The sequence below is a fragment of the Magnolia sinica genome, chromosome 8, assembly GCF_029962835.1.
Source record: "Magnolia sinica isolate HGM2019 chromosome 8, MsV1, whole genome shotgun sequence".
NCBI lineage: Eukaryota > Viridiplantae > Streptophyta > Magnoliopsida > Magnoliales > Magnoliaceae > Magnolia > Magnolia sinica.
In genome coordinates this window covers 10568255-10592387 of record NC_080580.1, presented here as the reverse complement: position 1 = coordinate 10592387, position 24133 = coordinate 10568255, and the positions used below count along the sequence as shown (strand labels likewise).

At 41.6% G+C, this 24133-nt stretch overlaps 1 protein-coding gene across 1 annotated transcript; it reads right to left on the bottom strand.

Moving 5' to 3' along the window:
- Positions 1-5146: 5146 nt before the first annotated feature.
- On the bottom strand, positions 5147-24133 carry LOC131252848 (zinc transporter 1-like). Its single transcript, XM_058253598.1, has 2 exons — positions 23509-24133; positions 5147-5909 (listed from the first exon to the last, which is right to left on the bottom strand). Exons 1-2 carry the CDS (start codon positions 24095-24097, stop codon positions 5518-5520), a joined length of 981 nt encoding a protein of 326 aa, XP_058109581.1. The 5' UTR covers positions 24098-24133; the 3' UTR covers positions 5147-5517.

Genomic DNA, 24133 nt, shown 5'->3' with positions numbered 1-24133 from the left:
TCATCCCAAGGCTTAGCCAAGGAGACCCACTATCTCCTTCAATCTTCATTATTGTGGCACTTAGCCAAGGAGACCCACTATCTCCTTCAATCTTCATTATTGCGGTAGAGGTACTTAGCAGAGGACTGAAGTAGCTCTTCCTTTCAACAACGTGCTAGGCTTATAGACTACCCAGTAATTACCCCATCATATCTCACCTTTGTTTGCTGATGACACCATTATCTTTTTGAATAATAGGCTCTCTTTTATTCGTAAGGTGGTGGAATTCATCAAATCTTATGAAGGAGAATTAGGATAGAGAGTTAACGCATCCAAAAGCTCCTTCCTTATGCCTAAGAAATCTACTATGGCCAGGGCTTGTCTAATTAGCGAGATATCAAGCTTCCAGCAATCATCTTTCCCGTTACTCTACCTGGGCATTTCGCTAACAAGGGGCAGAATCTGTAGTTCACACCTTATCCCCCTCATCCAAAAAATTGAAAACAAAGTAGTAAGATGGAAGGCGAAGCTCCTCAACATCAGCCTGGTCAGCCACGTTTCGCTGCGGGAACGTCTCGCGCAATGGTGGGGGGTTTCGTCCATCAGTGCAACGCTTTCTCAGGTCAGTGATTTAATGCCTATTTTCCTTCTTTGGGAGATTTGGAAGGTGGGCTACTCCTCAAGATTTGACGGTAAAACGTTGTGCATCGGGGCTGTCATTTCTCGAATAAATTGGTGGCTGGGCAGGGTCTACAAAGGGGGTCTTCACAAGCATTCTAAGGCTAACTCCTGGATGGCCCACCTCCAACTCAGAAATCTTCACATTCAGGAGGTCCTTCCGCCTCCTTCGAGGGCTGAGATTGTCTGCTGGAAGAGACCTGAGAGTGGCTGGGTTAAACTAAATGTGGACAGTTCGGCTCTTCACAACCTTGAGATTTCTGGGGGAGGAGGCATATGTAGGAATGAGGATGGTAGGCTGCTCTTTGTCGTCTCTTCTAGCTATGGGATGGGTACTAACAATAGCGCAGAATTCTTGGCGGTCTTTGAGGGTCTCACTATGTGCGCCAGTAGGGGTCTTTGGAAGGTCCTAGTGGAGTCCAACTCAAAGCTGGTTGTGGATTCTCTTAACAGGGCTTCACTCGTGGGCTGGAAGTGGAAGCATTGGGCAGCCCGAATCTCCCACATCAATCAGAGAGGTCTTTTTCATTTCACCCATATTAAGAGAGAAGGAAATGCCCCGGCCGACGGCCTTGCTCGCCAAGGCAGCCTTCTTCAGGGGAACCGGCTGTATTTTGCGATGAGGGATCTCCCTCAGGAAATTAGGGGAAAGGTGGTTTTAGATAGAGTTGGGCTTGGGTCCATCAGGGTGAGGGGTTCATGTATAGTCTTTACGATAGGTCCCCCCTGAGTTTCTTTTTTGTTGAACTTGGGGCGTCCCGAAGAGCTTTCAGTCGTGTATATCGTCCCTATTGGAATGAAATTCAGGTTTTTTTGAAAAAAAAAAAAAAAACCAGGCTGTTAAGCTAGTTCTCATAAAGCACATGCTATTCAGCTTCCCTATGCATATGCTGTCAACTGTCAACATTCCTAGAAAAGCTTGCCATCAAATAGAGAAAGAATCTACGAGGTTCTTCTTCTGGGGAAGCACAGAGGCAGGCAACAAACAACATTGGGTTAAATGGTCCGATATCTGCTATATTGCGGCGGAAGGAGGACTTGAAGTCAGATGGATAACAGATGTCATGCAGGCTTTTTGATGCAAGATGGGCTGGAGACTGCTGTTTGAAAAATCCCTTTGGGCTAAGCTATTCTGAGCAAAGTACATGTAGAAATTCATCAACAAAAATGGGACCACCAGTGTAGGAAGCTCGACACTATGGAAAGACCTAGAGAAAAAGTTGTCATTTCCCATACATAACTCGAGATGGATGATCGGTGAAGGTAACAAAAAATTTTGGACTCAAAATTGGACCAGCGAGGGGCTGCTTATGGGCGCAACTTCAAACCCCGTACCAAATCACTACAGCAAAGTTTTAGTGAAAGATTTCTTGGATCACTCTAGAACGTGGAACCTATTAGAGATTATAGGAATGATTCTGCCAGTAGCCATCAAATCCATACAAGAGAGTGGAATCATGCTCTCAAACAGAGAAGACCACCTAGTCTGGAAACTAACGTCATCAGGCAAATTTTCTCTTCAGTCCTCATGGAACACTACTCGACCCCGACAACCCAAGCCTCGATGGACTATTTGGACATGTAATAAATTTATTCCACCCAAGATAGCTATTTTTCTATGGAAGGTCATGCGCAGAGCCGTCCCTGTTGACACCGTCATTCAAAAGGTAGGCATCGGTTTGGCTTCCAAATGTGTCTACTGTGAAGGTGCAAGCCCAACCATTACCGACTCGGACGTGGGGATCAACAACAATTTTATTGCAACTGGACATGCACCCACACACCCCAACTTCCACTAGATTGCCTCCCCCCTTGCACACCATCCCAGCACCGACCACTTACCAGATAACAGTGGTCAGTTGAACTCAGGAGAAGAAAAGCATCTCCAACAACTACGGACTAGCCCCAGTCCAACCGAAGATTGCGACTATAGGAGTGGAAGAACCCAACACCTGGACCAGATGGAAACCAATCTCCAATCAGCAACGTCCCTCCCTCAGCAGCAAACCGAGATCAATGGCAATGCAATGCCAAATTACCCTATAGATTATCGCTCCCATGCTAGCCTCCACGACCCCCATCAGGAGGACAACCAACATCATTGGCGAACCCAGCTCCAGGACAATCCAAGAACTCACCAGGTGCACCAACTGCAAGTCAAGAATGTTGAGGACGTGGACCACCTCTTATATCATGGAAACACTGCAATAAAGGTTTGGACTCACTTTGATACCAACTCCTGTCACGCCCATACATGATCACTCTATCGAGTGTCGAGTTAACCAATGGAGCTCTCTCGCCAACCGCTCCTCGAGGTGGCATCACCTCCAAGGGCTGGCACCCTCTTTCATAGTTTGAGAGATTTGGCTGGGCCGAAATGTGGCAAAATATGATAACCAGCAACTTTCGGAGGCTTGGGTGATCTATAAAGTATCAAGCTGGCTGAAAGAAGTAGGAAACCTCCTGACAAACCTGGACAAAAATTCCTTTCTCCATGTTCTCACCTTGCAGTCCCTGGGGATTAATGCTAACACAACAAATATAGGTAGCAAGACTCAGATCGTGAAAAGGATGAAACCAAATAGGAGATGGCTGAAATTAAATGTTGATGGGTCAGCTAGGGGCAACCCAGGGGAAGGTGGAGGAGGGGGAGTACGCAGAGACCATCTAGGTGATTCATTTTTGCCTTTCACAATAATTATGGTCCTGTCACTAACACCGTCACGAAAGCTCAAGAAATGATGGACAGGCTAAAGTACTGCAAAGCGATGGGTTTATCCGACATCATAGTTGAAACTGACTCCCGAATCATTGCAAAAGCGGCCACAAACCCCCGAGTCACAGGATGCTGGAGCATATGGTACCGTATGGGCATCATTCAAAGATTGATTCAGCCTCTCAACTGGCTTTTTCTCACACCCTCCGAGAAGGTAATTCGGTTGTGGATGGTCTGGCAAAGATCACAAGCAACAGGTGCCCAAACAAGCTCTATCGTAACAAAGCTGACCTTCCAAAAAGCATTAGAGGCTCCCTAGTGCTGGATAGAGTGGGTGTAGGACTGATTAGGAGCAAGATAACTAAGAAGGGAGTGGGCTAAGAATCTCTAAATTTTTCCTATAGATGGGCCCCTATTTTTTTGCACATGATTCAAGACTGTCTGTCTGAGACGCCATTGTTGTGGATGACTGGTTGCAACAACATTGTAACAGGACTGATACTTGACTGGGGATGTGCTACAAGGCTGATGGTTGATGGCAGTTTGCTTGAGGCTGAAGATTGAGCTGGGATGAAGCTTTGCAGCTAGCGGCATGTAGGCATGTGGCTGTCTGCTAATTAGCAGGGCCAACTAGTTGCATGAGTCCCTTCTATTGATGCTAATATGGGACAGTTGTGGGTCCCTGACTTCAGCGAAATCCAGATGTTCCTCGCCTGAAGCAGTTCCCTCTCCTCTAGTTTCTTCTTTCCTTTTTCTAATTTTTTCCATTTGCCAATTAGGCGAAATGATAAGTGAAGCCTAATGTAATTGTGGAGCCCACCCGAAAGTTCAATCTGTACATCCATGTTTCAAATTAACAAAGATACAGGGGACTAGTGCCCACTTTAATTGAAAAAAAAAAAACCATTACATGGCCTAATGTTAGAATATCTACTGTTTTTGATGGACCACATGCACACACATGCATATTTGATGCGTGTAGACCTTGTTTGTATCTTAAGAAAGTATGGGCTCCATAAGTTCTTAAAATCAATCACTTCAAAGGAAGTCCTAGTAGGATTTGGTTTCTTTCTACGTAACCTCTCTTTGTATCTTAAATAATCTGGAATCTAAGCTATCTAATTCAATTATTTCAGAAAAAAATCAACTTAAGAACTAATCTAAAAGTTAAAATCAAATTAAGAATTAATCTAAAAGTGAAAAGTAAATCACTGTAGGATTTGATTTCTATGAAAGAAGAGAAGCATGAAGAACCTACAAATGAACTTTAGCTCTTCTTAGTATGTTAGAAAACACGTGGGACTAATGGCTGCTAGAACACACTTAAAGGTGAGAAATAAATTAGAAAAGGCAAGCGAAGAACAGGACATGGATTCAATCATCAGGTCTTTAAATAGATGTACCTGTATGAATTAGGGTCTCATAAAAACATTTATATGACCAGGCGCATCTCAATGTGTGGATTAAATCTCACATATAAATGGTCTATTTTATCTACACTTGTGCAGCCCAACTGAGATTGACCTAGCCCATTGCAACATTGAAACATTAAGATAATAAAATCGACAATCCATCAATGGTCCATATTAAAGAAGATTACAATTCAAAGATAAGTTCACTATAATTAGAGTACACACTCCGGAAATTCACACTGCAAACATGCGTAGCATTCAAGCAAGGGGAATGATCAAATAGGTTCAACATGTGTGAGTTCCCATAAAGTCGAGCTTTTGTGGGGTGCCCCACTGCAATCCAAACCGTTCATCAGGTACAGACCAGAAACTAGACTGATGAAAAATTCAAATGTGCAATAATGTAAAATCACACTTCAAACCTCTAAATTTATATGGTGTGGCCTACCTGAGTTATGGAATGGCCTAATATTAGACTTTTACCTTCATCCTGGTGGGTCACCTCTGATGAATGGATTGGATGGCATAAAAACAACAAGTTGGGCTCCACACACAATCTAGAAGTTTCTTTGGTGACCCACTGAGTTTTGTATTGGATTTATTTTTGGTCTCTAATGGACGGGTTGTATGGCACAGCCACATTAATGTGGGCCCCACAGCTTGACTATATGGAACTCACATACGTTCGAATATATGTGATCATTCCCCTTCAAGCAAAGAAGATCAACTTAACTAATCCCAGATCATGACAACTGCAATAACTCCCACCCCAACAAGAACTGCGAAAAACTTGAAAAATGGTGTGTCGACCGGGCTTGATGCTTGTGGTTTGAACCCTTTAGCAATAAGATGGTTGATGGCCACATAAATGAAGATCCCACATGCAAGGCCCATTGAGATGGTGTAGATCCAATCAGCCACTGCTCCTTGGGTCGTGGCATCAATGGCAATCCCGATACCTACTCCGATTGGGCTTGAAATCGCGAACGCAAATGAGTAGGCGGCGGTCATCAGGAGTGGACGATCAGGGATCATCCTCAGCAGTGCAATCCCCATCGCGATTGCAGCGAATATTTTGTGCAAGGATATGGTCCACAGGTTTCTCCATGCATCGCCCTTAGTATCTGAAAAATGTGTGAGTTCTCCGATGAATGGATAATAACAAATGGCCCATCCAAAGTAAACCATATATCCAAAAAAATAAAAAACAAGGCCCATCCAAAGTAAACCATCCAAAATTTGGATATGGGGTCATTTTTCCATGATCCAAACCGTTGATATAATGGGGCTCAACTGGATGGGGGTAAGCAACAAAAGACAGTCTCAGTTCATCAATTATGAACTATTTTTCCTTTTAACCGTTGTTTAGTGGGGCATTAGCAGGATTTTCCAATGTTCAGATCATAGCAACATGACCACTTATTCAGCAACTATAGTGCAATGAAAAATAGCAATGCCACCAAGTGCATTATTTCTAGTAAATATTACCATATTATGGTACATGTTGATGCAAGAATCTGGGCTGCCCTCTTCAGATCTCCGGGCACCTACACAAGAAAAGAGCAAAGGAGACCCTGGGTAGAGCAGGGACCCTCTGATGCCAAAGTTAGGCGAGGAATCTAGGTCTGGTCGTTGTGAAGGGTTTAGGGTGAAAGATTTTGCGTACCTTTTCAATATGGGTAGATCCTTTATTTATAGTGTATGTAGGACAGGGTAGTCCACAATCTCAGGGACAATCTTAGCTGTGAGGCGAGAGGTATGCGGGTGGTGAATGTGGGCAGTTACCCTAGAATTACATCGTGGATGGTTACGTGCAGGCGATGGGTGCCGACGGTTACCTTGGAGTCACACATACCTGAGGTAAGTTGGCACTACTCTGATCAGAGCATCATAAGTCGGCATGGAGTATCATAGGTCGGCGTGGAGCAATCTAGGGTCGGCACAGTTTGGACTTCTTATTTCCCCTAAGGTGAACCTATACATGAGTGATCCAAGGAGGCTATATATCAGGACTCGTGAAGAAGTTAAAGGCTACAGAAATTGGACATCACAAAGACTCAAACTAAATCTTCGCTTATTCGTGTCGAAGTTGGGCTGCACCCATCAATTGACCGGATGGAGCCGACCCAAACTGAGCCAAGCTAAACCAATTGATCAAACCAGCCAGGGATTGCTATGAGGAACTAGGAAGTTCTGCATTGGTCGTCTGGGCTATTGATTTTTCCGAGTAGAGGATTGGACCTATCTTCTCGTCGGTCCCATCTATTCTCGATGATTTTTTCATTAACTACACCGAGATGATCAATCCCTTGGGCTTGTTCCGACCGGGGACTTCAGGACAATCTTTATGAGGTACATAGGTGGAAGCTCAGGAACTTACACTGCTGAAGACTACGCTTGGGGATGCGAAGTCTAGCTTCTCTGGATGAGGTGGTGCAGGAGTGTATGCTCGTCAGCCTGAGCTAACCCTAAGGGTGGTCGGACCATATTTCCCCATAACAGTACATATTCCAAGAATTGTAAATGTGGATGGTTGATTGTGTGACCGATAGAGCTGAATGGTGGATTTACAGTGGGGTTCACTGGAAGTATGTTCAATGTTTGTAATATGACTATCCTCGTGTCCAATCCATGGGGATTTACACCATTACATGATGCACGGGATGTGTACCCTAACCTCCTCCAGCTGATTCCCTAGTCTGTGACGTCAAAGGACAACCCCTTTCTCCTATCAGATCCTTCAATGGAGGAAATCAAACAGGTAGTTTCAATTTCAGACTTACCTGCTGATGGTGCGCCAGGGCTAGATGGCTTCTTGGGAGCCTTCTTTGCTTCCTGCTGGGATACCATGGCCCCTGACCTTCTCCTAGTGGCGAAATCCCTCTTCTAATGAGGTAACATCCCCCAGGCCTTTTCTACCTCCCTTTTATGTCTAATCCCAAAAAATTTCTCTCCTAAAAAATTCTCATATTTTCACCCCATAAGCTTATGCAAATGTGCATACAAAGAGTTCTCTGAGGTAATTGCATCTAAGCTCAATTCGCTCCTACCAAATCTAATCTCTAATAAGCAAATGGCATTCGTACAAAGGAGGTCAATTGCGAATAGCATCGCCCTAGCCCAAGAGCTTCTCCGAGACATTGATAAGAAGGTGCGAGATAGCAATATTATCATGAAGATAGAAAAAGCATACAACAGAGTGGATTGGAACTTCCTCAAGGCAGTGCTGTTTAGGTTCGGCTTTAGTCAGTAATGGATCTCCTTGGCAGAGAAATGGTGGTCAGGTGTTTGGTTCTTGGTGATCTTCAATGGCGAACCTAGTGGTTTCTTTAAATTAGAAAGGGGTCTTCACGAGGAGACCCCCTCTCCCCGAGCCTCTTCATCCTGGTTATGGAGGCCCTCAACAGGGGCCTTCAAACTCTTGCAGAAAGCAACCAATTCATGCCTTTCAGGACCACCTATGGTAGCCTCTATATCTTCCATCTCTTGTTTGCTGATGACACCACCATCTTTACCAACGGCAGCAGAAACTCCCTCTCGGCTATGTTGAAATTCCTGAACAAATTCCTAGAAAATTCGGGCCTGAAAATCGACAAAGGTAAAAGTAGCTACTGCCCTCCAAGATGACAGAAGGCCGAATAAGGACAATGGAGAGACTATTAGGAATTGCGAGAGCAACAATGCCCTTCATTTATCTCGAGATCCCCTTGCTGAAAGGGAAAATCAGGTCTACGTCCTTCCAGCCAAAGATTGTTGAGGGTCAAATATTACATATCAGACCCCATTTATTGCCAGGATTTACGAACATGGTACTGTTTAACGGCCCGATTTAATCGTGTTTGTGATGCAGGGCGTATTTACGAGCCTGGACTGGAAAAGGGTACTAAAAGCATGGATTTAATGCTCTGAAGTCACCAAGGCAAGCGACGGACTCCAGGGGACCAAGATCGACAGATTTACATGCCAGAGATCTGCGAAAATTGAGAAACTGAAGCTCAAACGGGCCTGAAAGTCAGCCAAGATGCAGGATCACAGGGTTTTCACCATCCGTTCAGCTCTGAGGACCACAAGTCAACCGTACACATAGAAATTCAGCCGTTGGATCCTTATGGAAGTGTCCCAACGGACAAATTAGCCCCTTAAATCCTTAAGTGGGGCCCACCTGATCTTTGGATATGCTTTAATTTTGGTCTCAACCCATTAAATTATAAGAGAAACAAGATGGATGGTGTGGATTTCTCATATACATCACCATGAGACCCACCTGTACATTACACGTGTATAACGTGAATGCTCCGGCCGCGCACCATTTTTCCCAAGGTCGGTCAGCTAGCGCTGACCGATGAATTTCTAAAAAAACATGAAGACGCAATAGCGTCCTTCATCCGATCGCCGGTTTGTGCTTGTGGGCCCCACTAATTATGTAATTTGAGGATCTGGACCGTTTATTAGGTTTCCAAAGGACGTATGATCCAAGCCTAAGTGGCTAAATTTCAAAAGACATCAAAGATTGATTTTTGATCGTCTAAACGGAAGATGGACGGTGGAATAAAACGGTTTGTGGGCCATACCGAAATCAAACCCGAATTGGCCTTCCTGTGTGGTTTTTCGTCCTGGATCTAATGGGCGGTGTGGATCTTCCACCTGACAGCAATTAGTGGGTTGTCACACTTCACAGAGTTGACGTGCGTCGATTCTGTTTCGGAAGAGGCTGCGTACATTCGTTATGGGCCACCCTCATGGAGCAAAGGCTTGATCCTAGTCATCCATCAAGTAGAGGAAGCAAAATTAATCAAATTCATGCTAATCTTTGGCGGCCATGTACATTCACAGGATCATTACAGCGATCGCAAGAAGACCGTTTAGCTGCAATTGCAGCCTGATTGTCTCAATGGGCCGCATTAACGGACAACCATAACTCTCCATACCTGGTCAAAATTTCAAGGAGAAGATGATAGACGGCGTGGATTTCACAAACGTCATATAAGACGGGCCCCACCGGCAGCGGCGCAAGAGCTTTCGCGTTCGTGCTGCGCACATAGCTGCGAAAGGAGCTGTAGAAGCTTCACCGACTCCAGCATCTATATAAGTAAGAGGGAGGAGAGAACTAAAGTATACTTTTTGAAATCAGATAGGGAACGTGGAGCAAAGAGAGAGAGAGTGGAGGCTAGGTTCCACTCTTCCTTAATTTTCTTGGTTTTCTTTCTTTTCTTTAAGATACTCCTAATGATGTCTATGTTGAGAATTAACCTAATCATGGTCACTAAACCTCTTAGCTAGGGCTAAGAGGTGAAGCTTGTAGCGTGATGGGAAGAACTCGTGCTTATGCTTTTTATTTACATGGAATTGAACTTGATATTTATCGATTATGGGAATATTTTTAGTTTTTAATGGTCATTGTGACTAAAATTACAATGGGTCTGTGATAGCTTTGAGCATGTTTCTTCCTTTCTATGTTTATGACGTCAGGAAGCCCTGTTGTTCACCATCGTCTCTTAGGCATGGTCGGATGACGGTATCCTCCTTAACCTTCATGCATTGTTGATTGGTTGGTAATTAGTTTAATTCTATTGTTTACTCTGTCTCCTGGGCGGTTTGGTGATGGAATCCATTCTAATTCATATACCTTTCATCTCTTGAAAACTATATCAAAGGAAGTTCAGTTGATTTTCATGGTTACACCCTTCAACTGGATGAACATGAGACTCTAAGTCCAGTTGAGTTCTTGAAATAGGCATAAGTTCTCCCTGATCTCTACAAGTGGATCCTCTGAATCCCTAGTTTCCTACCTCTAAATTTCTTAAGTTTTACATTAATATTTTACCATTATTCCTCAAATTATAATCAATTTAGATTTCATTTTAGTCTAGTTCTAATTATAGTTAGTTTCAGATAACGTACAGGTTTTCAGTCCCTTGGGATTTGACCTCGGTCTTACCGAGTTTATTACTACATCACAACCCTATACTTGGGAGTAAACAACCGTATCTCATGATGGAAAGGGAGATACCTTAACCCGACGGGTAGAACAACCCTCATTCAATATGTTCTATGCAGCGTCTCGATCCATACGCTAGCCGCTGCAGAGGTGCCAAAATGGACGCTATCTTCATTGGGAAAGGGTCTTCCTCTAGGGGTGGACAGAGGGGAAAAGGAATCTCCATTGGGTTAGATGGAATAGGATAGCATCTCCCAAGCCAGAGGGAGGCCTAGGTATCAAGGCCATGAGGGACATCATGGAGGCAATGAGACTGAAAAGGGCTTGGATGATTCTGTATGGGTTCAAAAATAGTCTGTGGGGCAACTTCATGCATTCTAAGTACGAGATCATCGACCATATCTCAAGTACTCTAACCCATCGTTCATTTGATTCCCCATGCTGAAAAGAAGTGAGAAGAAAGAAGTGAGAAAATTACTTCATTTGGTAGAGGATAACTTACATCTACTTCTTGGGGAGGGAGGCAACAACTTCTGGACCTCCAACTGGATGGGTTTGGGCCCCCTACATAGCTAGATATTGGGGCAAATCCCCCTAGAACTGCACAATCTGAAGGTTAAAGACATCCTTAGGCGTAATGACATCCTACCAAATGCTCCAATCTCGTCCCCCCTCCCCTCCTTTGTCCTTCATCACGTCCTCTCGGTGGGGATCACCACTCAACCAAGAGAAGATAATGTCGTCTGAACCAGGGAGCAGTCTGGGAAATTCTCTATCAAATTATCATGGAGGTTGACTCTCTCATCAGGACGTAGACGTTCCTAGGGCAAGTGGACATGGCATGCCTCGATTCCCCCTAAGATTGTTATGTTCTTATGGAAGCTACTCAACAAAGCTACCGTGGTAGATATAAGCGTGAAGAAGAAAGGTGCGATCCTGGCCTTTTACTGTGACTGATGTGTTCAAGATAACAGCTGATAGGAGGAATCTTTGGACCACCTATTTGGGGGTGGCAAGTTAGCCAAAACTCTATGGACCCACTTCTCTTCCCTCCTCTCGGTTTCTTTCTTAGATGGTCAGACAGTAGTGGGGCGGGCGGCCCAGTGTTGGTCCAAGACAAATGAGTCGTCAGGTATCGTGGGCTAGCCCCAGCCGTCATCTCTCGAGAAATTTGGAGAGCCAAGAATGAAAAATGTTTCGAACAGTCTCAGATCAAGATGGACTAGTCTATTCTTAGAATATGTAGATGGCTCTTTGTCATCACAAGCATTTTTCCACTCCGGACAAGCTCAAATCAGATCAGCCAAGAGGTGGTCAGGGATCTAGGCCTCTGTCCTAGTCACGGAATCAGACCGACCTTCTCTCTTGTTAAATGGGAAAAGGCGTAACATGGGATGGACAAAGCTGAATGTGGATGGGTCATCCTGGAGAAAACTAGGCCTACTGGCCTACAGGGGAGTCTACAAAGACGATAGGCGAATTCATCTTGGCATTCTCCAAAGGGTATGGTATTGGATCCAACTTCCAAGCCGAAGCTAAAGCAATGGTGGATGGGCTAAACCTATATTGGACCGAGGTCTCAATAGGGTAGAAGTGGAAAGCGACTTGTCTGCAGTGGTGGCCTTATTCTCCACGGGAGGGCGAGTCCCCTAGAACAGCTATTACTGGAAGAAATAGTTTGATTTTATTCAGAGCAGCGCCAACGTGTCATTGATCCACATCCCGAGAGAGGTAAACAAAGTGGCAGATGGTGTGGCTCGCCTGGGCAGAACCAACCAATCAGACAAGGTCTTCACTACCGTCTATGATCGTTCGTTCGTTTCTCGAAGGAAAATTGTCCTAGACAGGACAGGGCTAGAGACGGTTAAGGAAAGTTAAGTTGCTTTGTCCCAACCTAGATTCCAAGAGATGTAGTCCGCAGTTTCCTTCTTCTTCTTTTTTTCTTTTTTCTTTTTTCTTTTTTTTTTTTTGCAGGTTTTCCTTTCTTCTTTTGGACAGGACTATACGATAGGCTGCCCTTGGGATTTTTTCCCCCGAGCAGCTTCCTTAATGTAATCATCCTTCTTTATGTGAATAAAAGGTTTATGTTTTAAAAATAAAGAAAGAAAGAATGGATGTGTACCTTACCTTCCTAATAACTATTTACCCACGCCTCCAAATACATGCACATTTTATGCTTTAGTTTGTGATTGTGAATAGATATTCCTCGTCACTATTGAGACTCAAATATTGCATATTTATCCCTTCAATTACATTAGTTTTCCTGACATTTAATTGATAATTTGATTTAATTATATATGTTTTTGTCACGCGAGATGATTCGGAAGCTTATAATAAATATGCGCTTAAAAGAATGGATTTAGAGCTCAAAAGAAGATAACGAAGATTTGGAGATTTGGAAGTTATTAATAAAGAATTCACATACCAAAGATCCAAGGAAACTAAGTGAGGAATGAGGAGAATTGAAGGTTTGAAGTGAAGAAAATGAATCTTGAAAATTTGCTTGAAAAAATATATTCTGGAATTCCGGGGACAGAAAAACATAGTCCTGAAATAATTTCCAAAATAGACTTCAATGACATCGAACTGGCTTCAATGACATTGATAAATTTAGGAATTTCGGACTCAACTTGCTGGACAGTTCTGGATGACTTTCGATGACATCTAAGTCATTTCGATGACATCAAAGGGCGTAAATTTGAGGCAGTTTGCGAACTTTTTCGAGGCGGTGCAAAAGTTTGAGTTGCAAAACTATTTAAATAAGTTCTTAGGCTATTCCAAATCATCTTTTAGGGTTTGTAAAGGGAGAGAAAGCCTAGGTGGAGTGCCGACAACGTTCTTATACTTCAATTTCTTCATGGTTTAAATAGATCTTTTAGTTTTTCTTTTGTTTTTAAGTAAGCTATGACTAGTTAATATCTTAGCTAGGGCTAAGAGGTGAAGTTGTAGTTTATTTTGATGCTTTATTTACTTTGATTCAAGTATATGATAAATTTCTATTGATTTATAGTTTAAATAAAGGAATATTTCTAGTTTTCTATGGTTTATTATGACTAAAATTACAATAGATGTTGTGATGGCTTTGAATATCTTCTTAATCTGTTTTGAGAAGTGTGTGATCTGTAAAATTCTTGATTCACCATCATTTATAGGCATGGTGGATGGTTGAATTCCCTACGATTATCACATGAATGCTTCATGAGAGAACTATGTTAATGAAAAATTCAGATTTTTGGATTTTTACTACTCTATTATCCAACTAGATAGGATAGGACTCTAATTCTAATTGTAACTCTTTAAATCAAGTAAGTTATCATCTTAATAGCTACATCTGGATCCTTTGCACTCCAGTTTTTCCTTTTTTATTGATTGTTAATCATTATTGATCTCTCAATTTTTCAGATTATTAGTTTAATCTAGTTCTGGTTTATTTCAGAAAGACACACATATAAATCCCTGTGGATTCGACCTCGGTCTCACCAAGTTATTACTACATCACAACCCTGCACTTAGGGTTGTGAACAGTCACCATCTACGTGAGTTTTAATATTATACTATTTGATGTAGGATGTTGCATAGACATATTTTTAGCATGATTTTATCAAAAGAAGGTAATTCATAAATTGGTCATAACTTTTGATCGAGATATCGTTATGGGATGTATAACATATCAATCTTTACTGTAATGGGCCATCTGAGTTGAACCAACTCATTATATGAGTCGTGTTTATCCATTTTGCCAGAAAATGTGCACTTTCAGCTCAAAATTGAAAATTTAAGAAAAAACTATTATTTTTAGTAATTTTGATTTTTGTAATATTTTCTTATTTTCTTATTTTAGAGTTTTAGATTATTATTATTATTATTATTATTATTATTATTATTATTATTATTTTGAAATAACTTGTAATCATGCTAGGAGTCTTCTAGCAAAATTTTATTTGGAATTTTTCTTTTTAGAAATTAGGCTTTAAAAGAGTTTTATTAGAATTAGAATCTTTCTATTTTTGGTAATTATGAATTTTTTTCTTTATTAATGGCATAACAGAGATAATCATCAATCAATCTATTTTTGAATTTATTAGAATTATTTCTGTTTTTGTATTTTCCCTCGTGGATTTGAGGAATCTCTGTGAGGAGTACAGAGAAACTCCATGGATTCAGATTAGTTATCCTTGAGGAAGACGGTGATCGACCTTATCATGTCCATCCCTACAACAAATGGTATCAGAGCGAGGCTTTTCCTTAAAATGATGACATCTAATGAAGGTGCAAGCAATAATCCCATGGACAGTGCTCCAGGAAATTATCCTTTAATAGTGGTGGTTTTTGAAGCAGCGCATTGAGAGAATCAGCAAGCCATGCAAGGACTACAGACATCAATTAACTATTTGACGAATATTGTAGGACAAATCCATGTTCGTAATAATAAGAAATATGAGATCGGCGATGTAGCCTGTGGTCATCATGCTTGTGGTGTAACACTAATAATGAATCGTAGGCCAGCACCCGATGATGGTGAATCGAAAGCCACCACTTTGATCGTGAAGAAATCGTTGTTAATACCAAAGGTAGAGATAGATTTATAGTGGCACAACATCTTTCAAATGAGGTGCACTATAAGCCAAAAAGTTTGTAATGTGATCATCGATGTCAAGAGTAGTACGAATCTCGTGTTGAAATAATGGTGGAAAAACTGCAACTAAAAACAGAAAAGCATCTATCTCTATACATGATTGGATGGATCAAGGAGGTCAACGAAACAGAGGTAACCAAATAATGTTGTATATCCTTTTCCATTGGTAAATATTATAAGGACGAAGTAATGTGTGATATAGTCGACATGGAAGCTTGTCACATGTTACTTGGTCGACTATAGAAATATAATATTGATGCTATGCATAGAGGCTGTGATAACATATTTATAGTTATTAAAGATGGTAGAAAGATTATCCTCGTCCCTATAGAAACGAAGAACCAACCTAAGACTTTTAAAGTAGAGGGACGGTCGACTCTCATAACTAAACATGATTTCATTAAACAATTTGAGGAGACGAGAGATGTAAATGCATTAGTAGAAAAGAAAAAATATATGAAGCCTGTGAATATCGTAGAGGATTTGAAACTAATGTCACAGGAATTCAAAGACATTGTGCTTGATGAACTCCTTAAGGAATTGCCTCCCATACGAGATATACAAAACTGCATTGATCTTGTCTCATGGATAAGTCTGCCTAATTGCCCACATTATTAGAAAGAATGTGAGATCTTGTAGGAACAAGTAAAGGAATTGATCCATACTAGTCAAGTCAAAGAGAATATGAGTACATGTATTGTGAACCCTTCTCTCCCTACGATTATTTCTCGGATCTACTAGTGGTCCAAATGCATTTCACTCTTCTAGCCATGCCTTAAGTGCTCACTCTTCTCCATTTTCTCCCGGGGTTCAAGCTCTCTCGTCCAACCAAGATCCTTCTAATGCAAACGGCAGGCCTCAACCACCAAACGTGGCCCATTTGCAGAGCAACCTGCCTGCTCGTTCTCCTCTCTCCTATGTTGGCGTCGAGGTTGTGAGATGGTATCGGCCAAGATCTGAATGGGTGAAGATTAATGTCGATGGCTCGGCCCTTGGTAACCCAAGATTATCTAGAGGAGGGGGTGTATGTCGTGGTTAGAGAGGTGATTTCGTTTTTGTGTTTGCAGCTAGATACGGCCACGGGTCTAACGTTCATGCAAAACTCAGGGCCTTCCACGATGGGTTGCTTTTATGTCTGACTAGAGGTTTGAGGAAGATAATTGTGAAATCTGACTCCTGGCTTATCATCAATTTCATTTCGGGGAAGGCATCTCCAGAATGGAAGTGGAGAGCATGGCTCTTCAGGATTAACACCCTCATCTCAGGTGCCCAAGTGGAGTGGGCCCACATTTATCGTGAAGGTAACACGCCCGCGGACTCGATGGCTCGCCTTAGCAGTGGGAACCAGGCCTTCTCTCTTTTTTATGATACCGATAGCCTTCCCTCTCAGTCCAAGGGTCTTATCTTCCTGGACAAGTTGGGCTTAGGATCAATTAGACCTAAATAACTGTGGACCTTTGGGCCGGCATGGTTCCTTTATTGGGGACCGGGGCTGTTCAATGTCTCGTTGATGCTCTGTTTTGTAGTTAATTTTTTTGTTTTCACAAGATATGTGTGGCCTCTTTTCTTTTTGTTGGGGCATACCCGAAGGTACATATATTTCCTGTGATTAATGAAATCATGGCAAGAGCCCACTTCCTTTGAAAAAAAAAAAAAAAGAGTACATGTATTGTGTCAGTTCAAGAGCCTAATGCAAAGTACAAGAAAATGGCTGATAAACATCGACGTCATAAATTGTTTGAGTATCATAAGCAAAGTACCTTGAGTAACTCAATGATGAGTTTTTTCCAAGTGGAGGGGTCTAATGTAAGATGTGGTATAGATACATTCTTAGCATGGTTTTACTAAAAGAAAGTGAATTGTAAATTGGCCATAACTTTTGATCCGGGAATCGTTACGGGACGCATAACCTATTAATATTTACTGTAATGGGCCATTCGAGGTGAACTGACATACTATGTGGGTCATGATTGTCTGTTTCGCCATAAAACGCGCTCTTTCATCTCAAAAATGAAAATTTAAGAAAAGAATACTATTTTTAGTAATTTCAATTTTTGTAATATTTTCTTATTTTTAGAGTTTTAGATTATTTTTTTTCCTATTTTTGAAATAACTTGTAATCATGCTAGGAGTCTTCTAGTAAAATTTTATTTAAATTTTTTATTTTTAGAAATTAAGCTTAAGAAGAGTTTTACTAGAATTAAGATTTTTATTAGAGTTAGAATTTTACTATTTTTGGTAATTATGAATTTTGATTTTTTTTCTTAATTAATGGTGTAATAGAGACAATCATCAATCAATTTATTTTCTAATTTATTAGAATTATTTCTATTTTTCTATTTTTCCTTTTGGATTTGAGGAATCTTTGTGAGGAGTTCAGAGAAGCTTTGTGGATTCGGAGTTGTTATCCTCTCGGATCTACTAGTGGTCCAAATGCATTTCACTCTTCTAGCCATGCCTTAAGTGCTCACTCTTCTCCATTTTCTCCCGGGGTTCAAGCTCTCTCGTCCAACCAAGATCCTTCTAATGCAAACGGCAGGCCTCAACCACCAAACGTGGCCCATTTGCAGAGCAACCTGCCTGCTCGTTCTCCTCTCTCCTATGTTGGCGTCGAGGTTGTGAGATGGTATCGGCCAAGATCTGAATGGGTGAAGATTAATGTCGATGGCTCGACCCTTGGCAACCCAGGATTATCTGGAGGAGGGGGTGTATGTCGCGGTGAGAGAGGTGATTTCATTTTTGTGTTTGTGGTGGATAGGGCCACGACTCTAATGTCCATGCGGAACTCAGGGCCTTCCACGATGGGTTTCTTTTATGTCTGACTAGAGGTTTGAGGAAGATAATTGTGAAATCTGACTCCTGGCTTATCATCAATTTCATTTCGGGGAAGGCATCTCCAGAATGGAAGTGGAGAGCATGGCTCTTCAGGATTAACGGACGGACTCTAGGGGACAAAGATCGAAGAAATTACGCGCCAGGGGTCCAAGAAAATTGAGAAACTGAAGCTCAAGTGGCCTGAAAGTCAGCCAGATTGCAAGATCACAAAGTTTCCACCATCCGCTTGGTTCGAAACTTCATACATGGCCTGAGGACCATAAATTAATCGTACACGTCGAAAATCAGCCATTGGATCTTTTTGAAAATGTCCCAACGGACAGATCATCCCACAACTTATCAATCTGGGGCCCGCCTAATATCTTGAAATATTTCAATTTTGGTGTCAACCATTTAAATCATATGGCAACCAGGTTGGACGGAGCTGATCTCTCATATACATCAGCATGGGACCCACATGTGCATTGCACATGTACAGCATGGGTGCACCAGGCGTGCACGGCAACACGATTGAAAGCTCTCCCTCTCTGATTCGAATTGTTCCAGCGGAAGGAAACAATCTCTGTTTTCCTTTCACCCCAGCCGACCACGGGAAGTAGCAGTGGGCCACCATCATCATGGATTTAGATGATCCACACCATTCATTCGTCCAGTGGGGTAGCTACAACCCTCATCTAAGTGACCGTTTGGCCCCATGCAAATGCAAACATGAAGATCGATGCACAACGTAGGATGAACGGTGAATTAAGTGAGTACAATGGGCCGCACAAGAACCTACGAAAACTACTCCTCCCCGACTGTTTTTTTGCCAGTATTTCAATGGACAGTGTAAATTTCTCCATAATTATCAAGGTGGGGCCCACCGACCATCACAGAAAGATCCGCAAAGCTCTGTTTCGCAACAGAGCTTGCGGTTTTCCTTTGTGGGCCACCACCGTACACCAACGGTATAATCCGGACCGACCATCAGGAGTGGGCTCAGAAATCGACGCTGATTCACTGGAAGATCACCGAGAGTGGCTCCCACGAGGTCCAGCGCAGCTGCCGTGCGCAAAGCCAGCGTCCGCAAGTTTCGGACGCTGCCCCAGCTTTTATGGCCCATTGAATGATCTTGATGGTGATTGGTTGAAAGATCGACACCGTCCAAACTGTTGGGAGGGAAATTTAGACCCTTCCTAAGTTGACGGAATGCCCGGACGTGATCGCATGCTAGTCCAAATCTCATCCAAACACAAACCGGTCTCGCGGTTTTGCTGCAACAGAAAACGCTGCTGTGCGTAAGAAATTCTGGTTTTTCTCAACGTAAGCAAGGTCGGTTCCCTGCAACCGACCTCTCCACCATCTTCTCTACTTATAAAAGAAAGAGAAGAGAGAGAACCGGGGGATTTTTTTTGGCAGGGACGTGAGAAGCCGTGAACAAAGGAAAGACAGGAACGTGAGGGCTGGACGTGGCTTGGGATTAGCAGCGTGTGGAGGTGGCGGTCTTGGCTTTGAAGAAAGAGGAGATCAGCGTGTGGAGGTTGGCTGCTGCTGCACGTCAGGGAGAGTGAAAGAGAAACGGAGGGGAGCTGAGGAGGCAGCAAGGACTTGAGCTTGGTTTTTTTCTTTCTCCTTTATATCTCTTTTATTTCTTAAGATTAGCCGCATCATGACGGGCTAAACCTCTTAGCTAGGACTAAGAGGTGAAGCCTGTAGCGAGATGGGAGATTCTACTTTGTACCTTTAAAATTCATAAACTGAATTTGATTTAGTTGATTATTAAAAGAATATTTTTCTTAGTCTTTAATGGTCTGTTGTGACTGAAATTACAATGGGTTTGCTATGGCTTTGAATATTTCTTTTCCCTTTTTACGTTTATGAAGTCAGGAAGCCCTGTTGTTCATCATTGTTCCATGGGCATGGTAGGATGACAGTACCCTTCCTGATCTTCATACATTGTTGATTGGTTGGTAATTAGTTTAATCCTGTTGTTTGCTTTGTCTCCTGGGCATGGTTAGATGATGGAATCCATTCTAATTTATATACCCTTCATCTCTTGAAACCCAGATCAAGTAAATTCAGTTTGATTTCCATGATTCCTGATGCAAGCATAAGATCTCCCTGATCTCTACAAGTGGATCCTCTGAATCCCTAGTTTCTTTCCTCCGAATTCCTTAAAGTTTTAGATAATTATTCCACAATTATTTCTTAAATTCTATTTGGTTTAGATTACATCTTAGTCTAGTTCTAGTTCTACTTGGTTTCAGATAACGTATAGGTTTCAGTTCCTATGGATTCGACCTCGGTCTTACCGAGTTTATTACTACATCACAACCCTATACTTGGGGGTGTTTCAGGGCCTTCCACGATGGGTTGCTTTTATGTCTGACTAGAGGTTTGAGGAAGATAATTGTGGAATCTGACTCTTGGCTTATCATCAATTTCATTTCCGGGAAGGCATCTTTGGGATGGAAGTGGATAGCTTGGTTCTACAGGATTAACGCCCTCATCTCAGGTGCTCAAGTAGAGTGGGCCCACATTTATCGTGAAGGTAACGCGCCCGCAGACTCGATGGCCCACCTTGGCAGTGGGAACCAGGACTTCTCTCTTTCTGATGATACCGATAGCCTTCCCTCTTAGTCTAGGGGTCTTTATCTTCTTGGACAAGTTGGGCTTAGGATCGATTAGACCTAAATAACTGTGGACCTTTAGGCCGGCATGGTTCCTTTATTGGGGGGCTATTCGATGTCTCGTTGCTGCTCTGTTTTATAGTTACTTTTTTATTTTCACAAGATAGGTGTGGCCTCTTTTCTTTTTGTTGGGGCACACCCGAAGGTATGTATATTTCCTGTGATTAATGAAATCATGGCAAGAGCCCACTTCCTTTGAAAAAAAAAAAAAAAGAGTACATGTATTGTGTCAGTTCAAGAGCCTAATGCAAAGTACAAGAAAATGGCTGATAAACATCGACGTCATAAATTGTTTGAGTATCATAAGCAAAGTACCTTGAGTAACTCAATGATGAGTTTTTTCCAAGTGGAGGGGTCTAATGTAAGATGTGGTATAGATACATTCTTAGCATGGTTTTACTAAAAGAAAGTGAATTGTAAATTGGCCATAACTTTTGATCCGGGAATCGTTACGGGACGCATAACCTATTAATATTTACTGTAATGGGCCATTCGAGGTGAACTGACATACTATGTGGGTCATGATTGTCTGTTTCGCCATAAAACGCGCTCTTTCATCTCAAAAATGAAAATTTAAGAAAAGAATACTATTTTTAGTAATTTCAATTTTTGTAATATTTTCTTATTTTTAGAGTTTTAGATTATTTTTTTTCCTATTTTTGAAATAACTTGTAATCATGCTAGGAGTCTTCTAGTAAAATTTTATTTAAATTTTTTATTTTTAGAAATTAAGCTTAAGAAGAGTTTTACTAGAATTAAGATTTTTATTAGAGTTAGAATTTTACTATTTTTGGTAATTATGAATTTTGATTTTTTTTCTTAATTAATGGTGTAATAGAGACAATCATCAATCAATTTATTTTCTAATTTATTAGAATTATTTCTATTTTTCTATTTTTCCTTGTGGATTTGAGGAATCTTCGTGCGGAGTCTAGAGAAGCTTTGTGGATTCGGAGTTGTTATCCCTGAGGAAGACTGTGATCAACCTCATCACGTCCATCCCTACATCACTATTCACTCTTTTTTTTAGTACATTTATCAATGTCCTTTTGGGCCTTCCCCCAACTTCAACCTTCAACTTGTATCAACTCACTTCAACTTAGCATGGTCACTTGGGTCCTTCCTCATGCCCTAGTGGTACACTCACAAGAGTTTTGGCACAAGATCATGGATTTAAGTACCCATTGCAGTGAAATCCCATTGTGGTTTGGGTGCCTGGGTATGTGTAGAGTGTAAGTGTGTGTGTAAAAAGAAAAAAGGAAAAAGAAGCATGGTCGTTTGTGGTCTCCATTATATATGAGCAAATCATGTAAGTCTACTTTCCCTCTTCTTATAACCCATGATGGTATTCCTAAGATTTCTGAAATGTATCCATTGCTGATTTATTATCTGCCGTCATGTCATTCATCCATATTCTCAATATCATCTCAACTACAATGATCTTGTGAACATGTTTGTTCCTTCACCGCCCAATATTTTATCCTTTACGGCACTGGTCTTCTAGTTGTCTTAAAATTCTTCCTTTAATTTTAAATGATACACGATGATCACAGAAAACTTCATAAGCATATCTCCATTTCTTCTACACAGCATGCATTTTATGGGCAATCTCTTTCTTAATCTCTCCATTCCCAAGAACTATATATCAACCCAAATTGCTGACAATTTTAAGAAATTTCTTAGTCAGCAATCTTAATTAATTCCTCATTTTCACTCTTATCATTTCTAATGGACTCTAGATACTCTATTTGAATCCAAATAATTTTAAATCTTTTATATTCTAGAGCAACCTTATAAATTTAGCTTTATATTTATATCCTCCCTCATCTTATAGATCAAAACTATGGCATTGGCAAACAATACACACTTGGGATCTTTTTCAGCAAATGCTTAGTTGACTCGTTCATAACCAACAACAAAAGGTATAGACTCAATGTTGACCTTAGTGAAAGTCTACAGTACTTGAAAACTCAATTCTTTCTTCACTGGTAATCCTTTTGTTTTGCTACCCGTTACTCCTACATATCCTTAATCATTTTAATAAATGCTTTTGGAATTCCTTTATTTTTAAACACCCACTAGATTAACTCTCTAGAGATCCTATCCTCTTTTTCTTTTTTCCTTTTCACTAAGTTAATAAAGGGGATGTAGAAATCATTCCCTTTTTTTTTCTCGCTTTCTTCCTTATCTAAGTAGAAAAGTAACTTCCTTGGCAGACCATTCAGGGATGAAACTAAACTGACTATTTGATTAATTAATTAATCAAGATTGATATTGGAAGGCGTGTGGATAGATATTAGATTATCCAAATCAATTGAAAGTAGTACAGGCTGTTTTCGCATTGACTTTGTGTATAGCTTAGATCTCACACATGAGTAGGATCCAAGCCACTCATAGGCAATCCCCAAAGTTTAGACGGCCGAAAAATAAGTGATCAGGCTGATAAATTCATCTCGTGGGCCACACATGCATGTTAAACGTTGACCCCAGATCAATATTCATAGCCATCTGTTTGATGTACATGAGCAACCAAATGATCAGATGATCTCAATCTCCACGCCTCATCTAAATGGTGGGACCGATTGCACGAGAGACTTGGATCTCACTACCCTAGGAAGGTCAGATGAGAGCAATAGAAATCTAACCTGCAACTCCAATGGCTATTCCCTCAAACACAGAATGAAAACACAAAGCTAGGATAAGCAGCACTGTATCTCCCACCGACGTCGTCTTGAGAAAATCCGGATGGAGCTCCACAGGTGCAGCTTCCCTTCCATCTTCCACCTCCACCTTAGCTTCTCTTGGACCACCTTTAGTAACCAAGATCACAATACAATCACCAAACATCGTAAGAAGGTATCCTGCCGATGCAAGCATGAAAGCGAACGGATAGGTTTTATCCGTTAGATTGCCGAACGTCTCATTAGAATCACTTAAGAAGTGCATTAGAGAAGTGCCCAAGAAGACTCCGCCGGCGAATTGCGTGCCCAAGAGAAGGAAGCTCTCGTTCCATCGGTAGAAGTACGGCGATACGCCGCCGGCGAATGTGCTCACTAGAAGTATGATGAGGCACCATATTTTCACGAGAATCAGGCCCTTTGATCGGAGGTCCACCTTATGATCAGTGGTGTGTTCGTCGCCTCCGTGGCCCAGTGCATGATGGCATTGGAGAGAGAGTAGGAGAATTAGGGTTAAAGAAGATGGGTTGAGAGCTTTGATAGAAAATGAAGCCATGGAAGGGTGTGATAATACTGAATTAGGAAGGGTGTG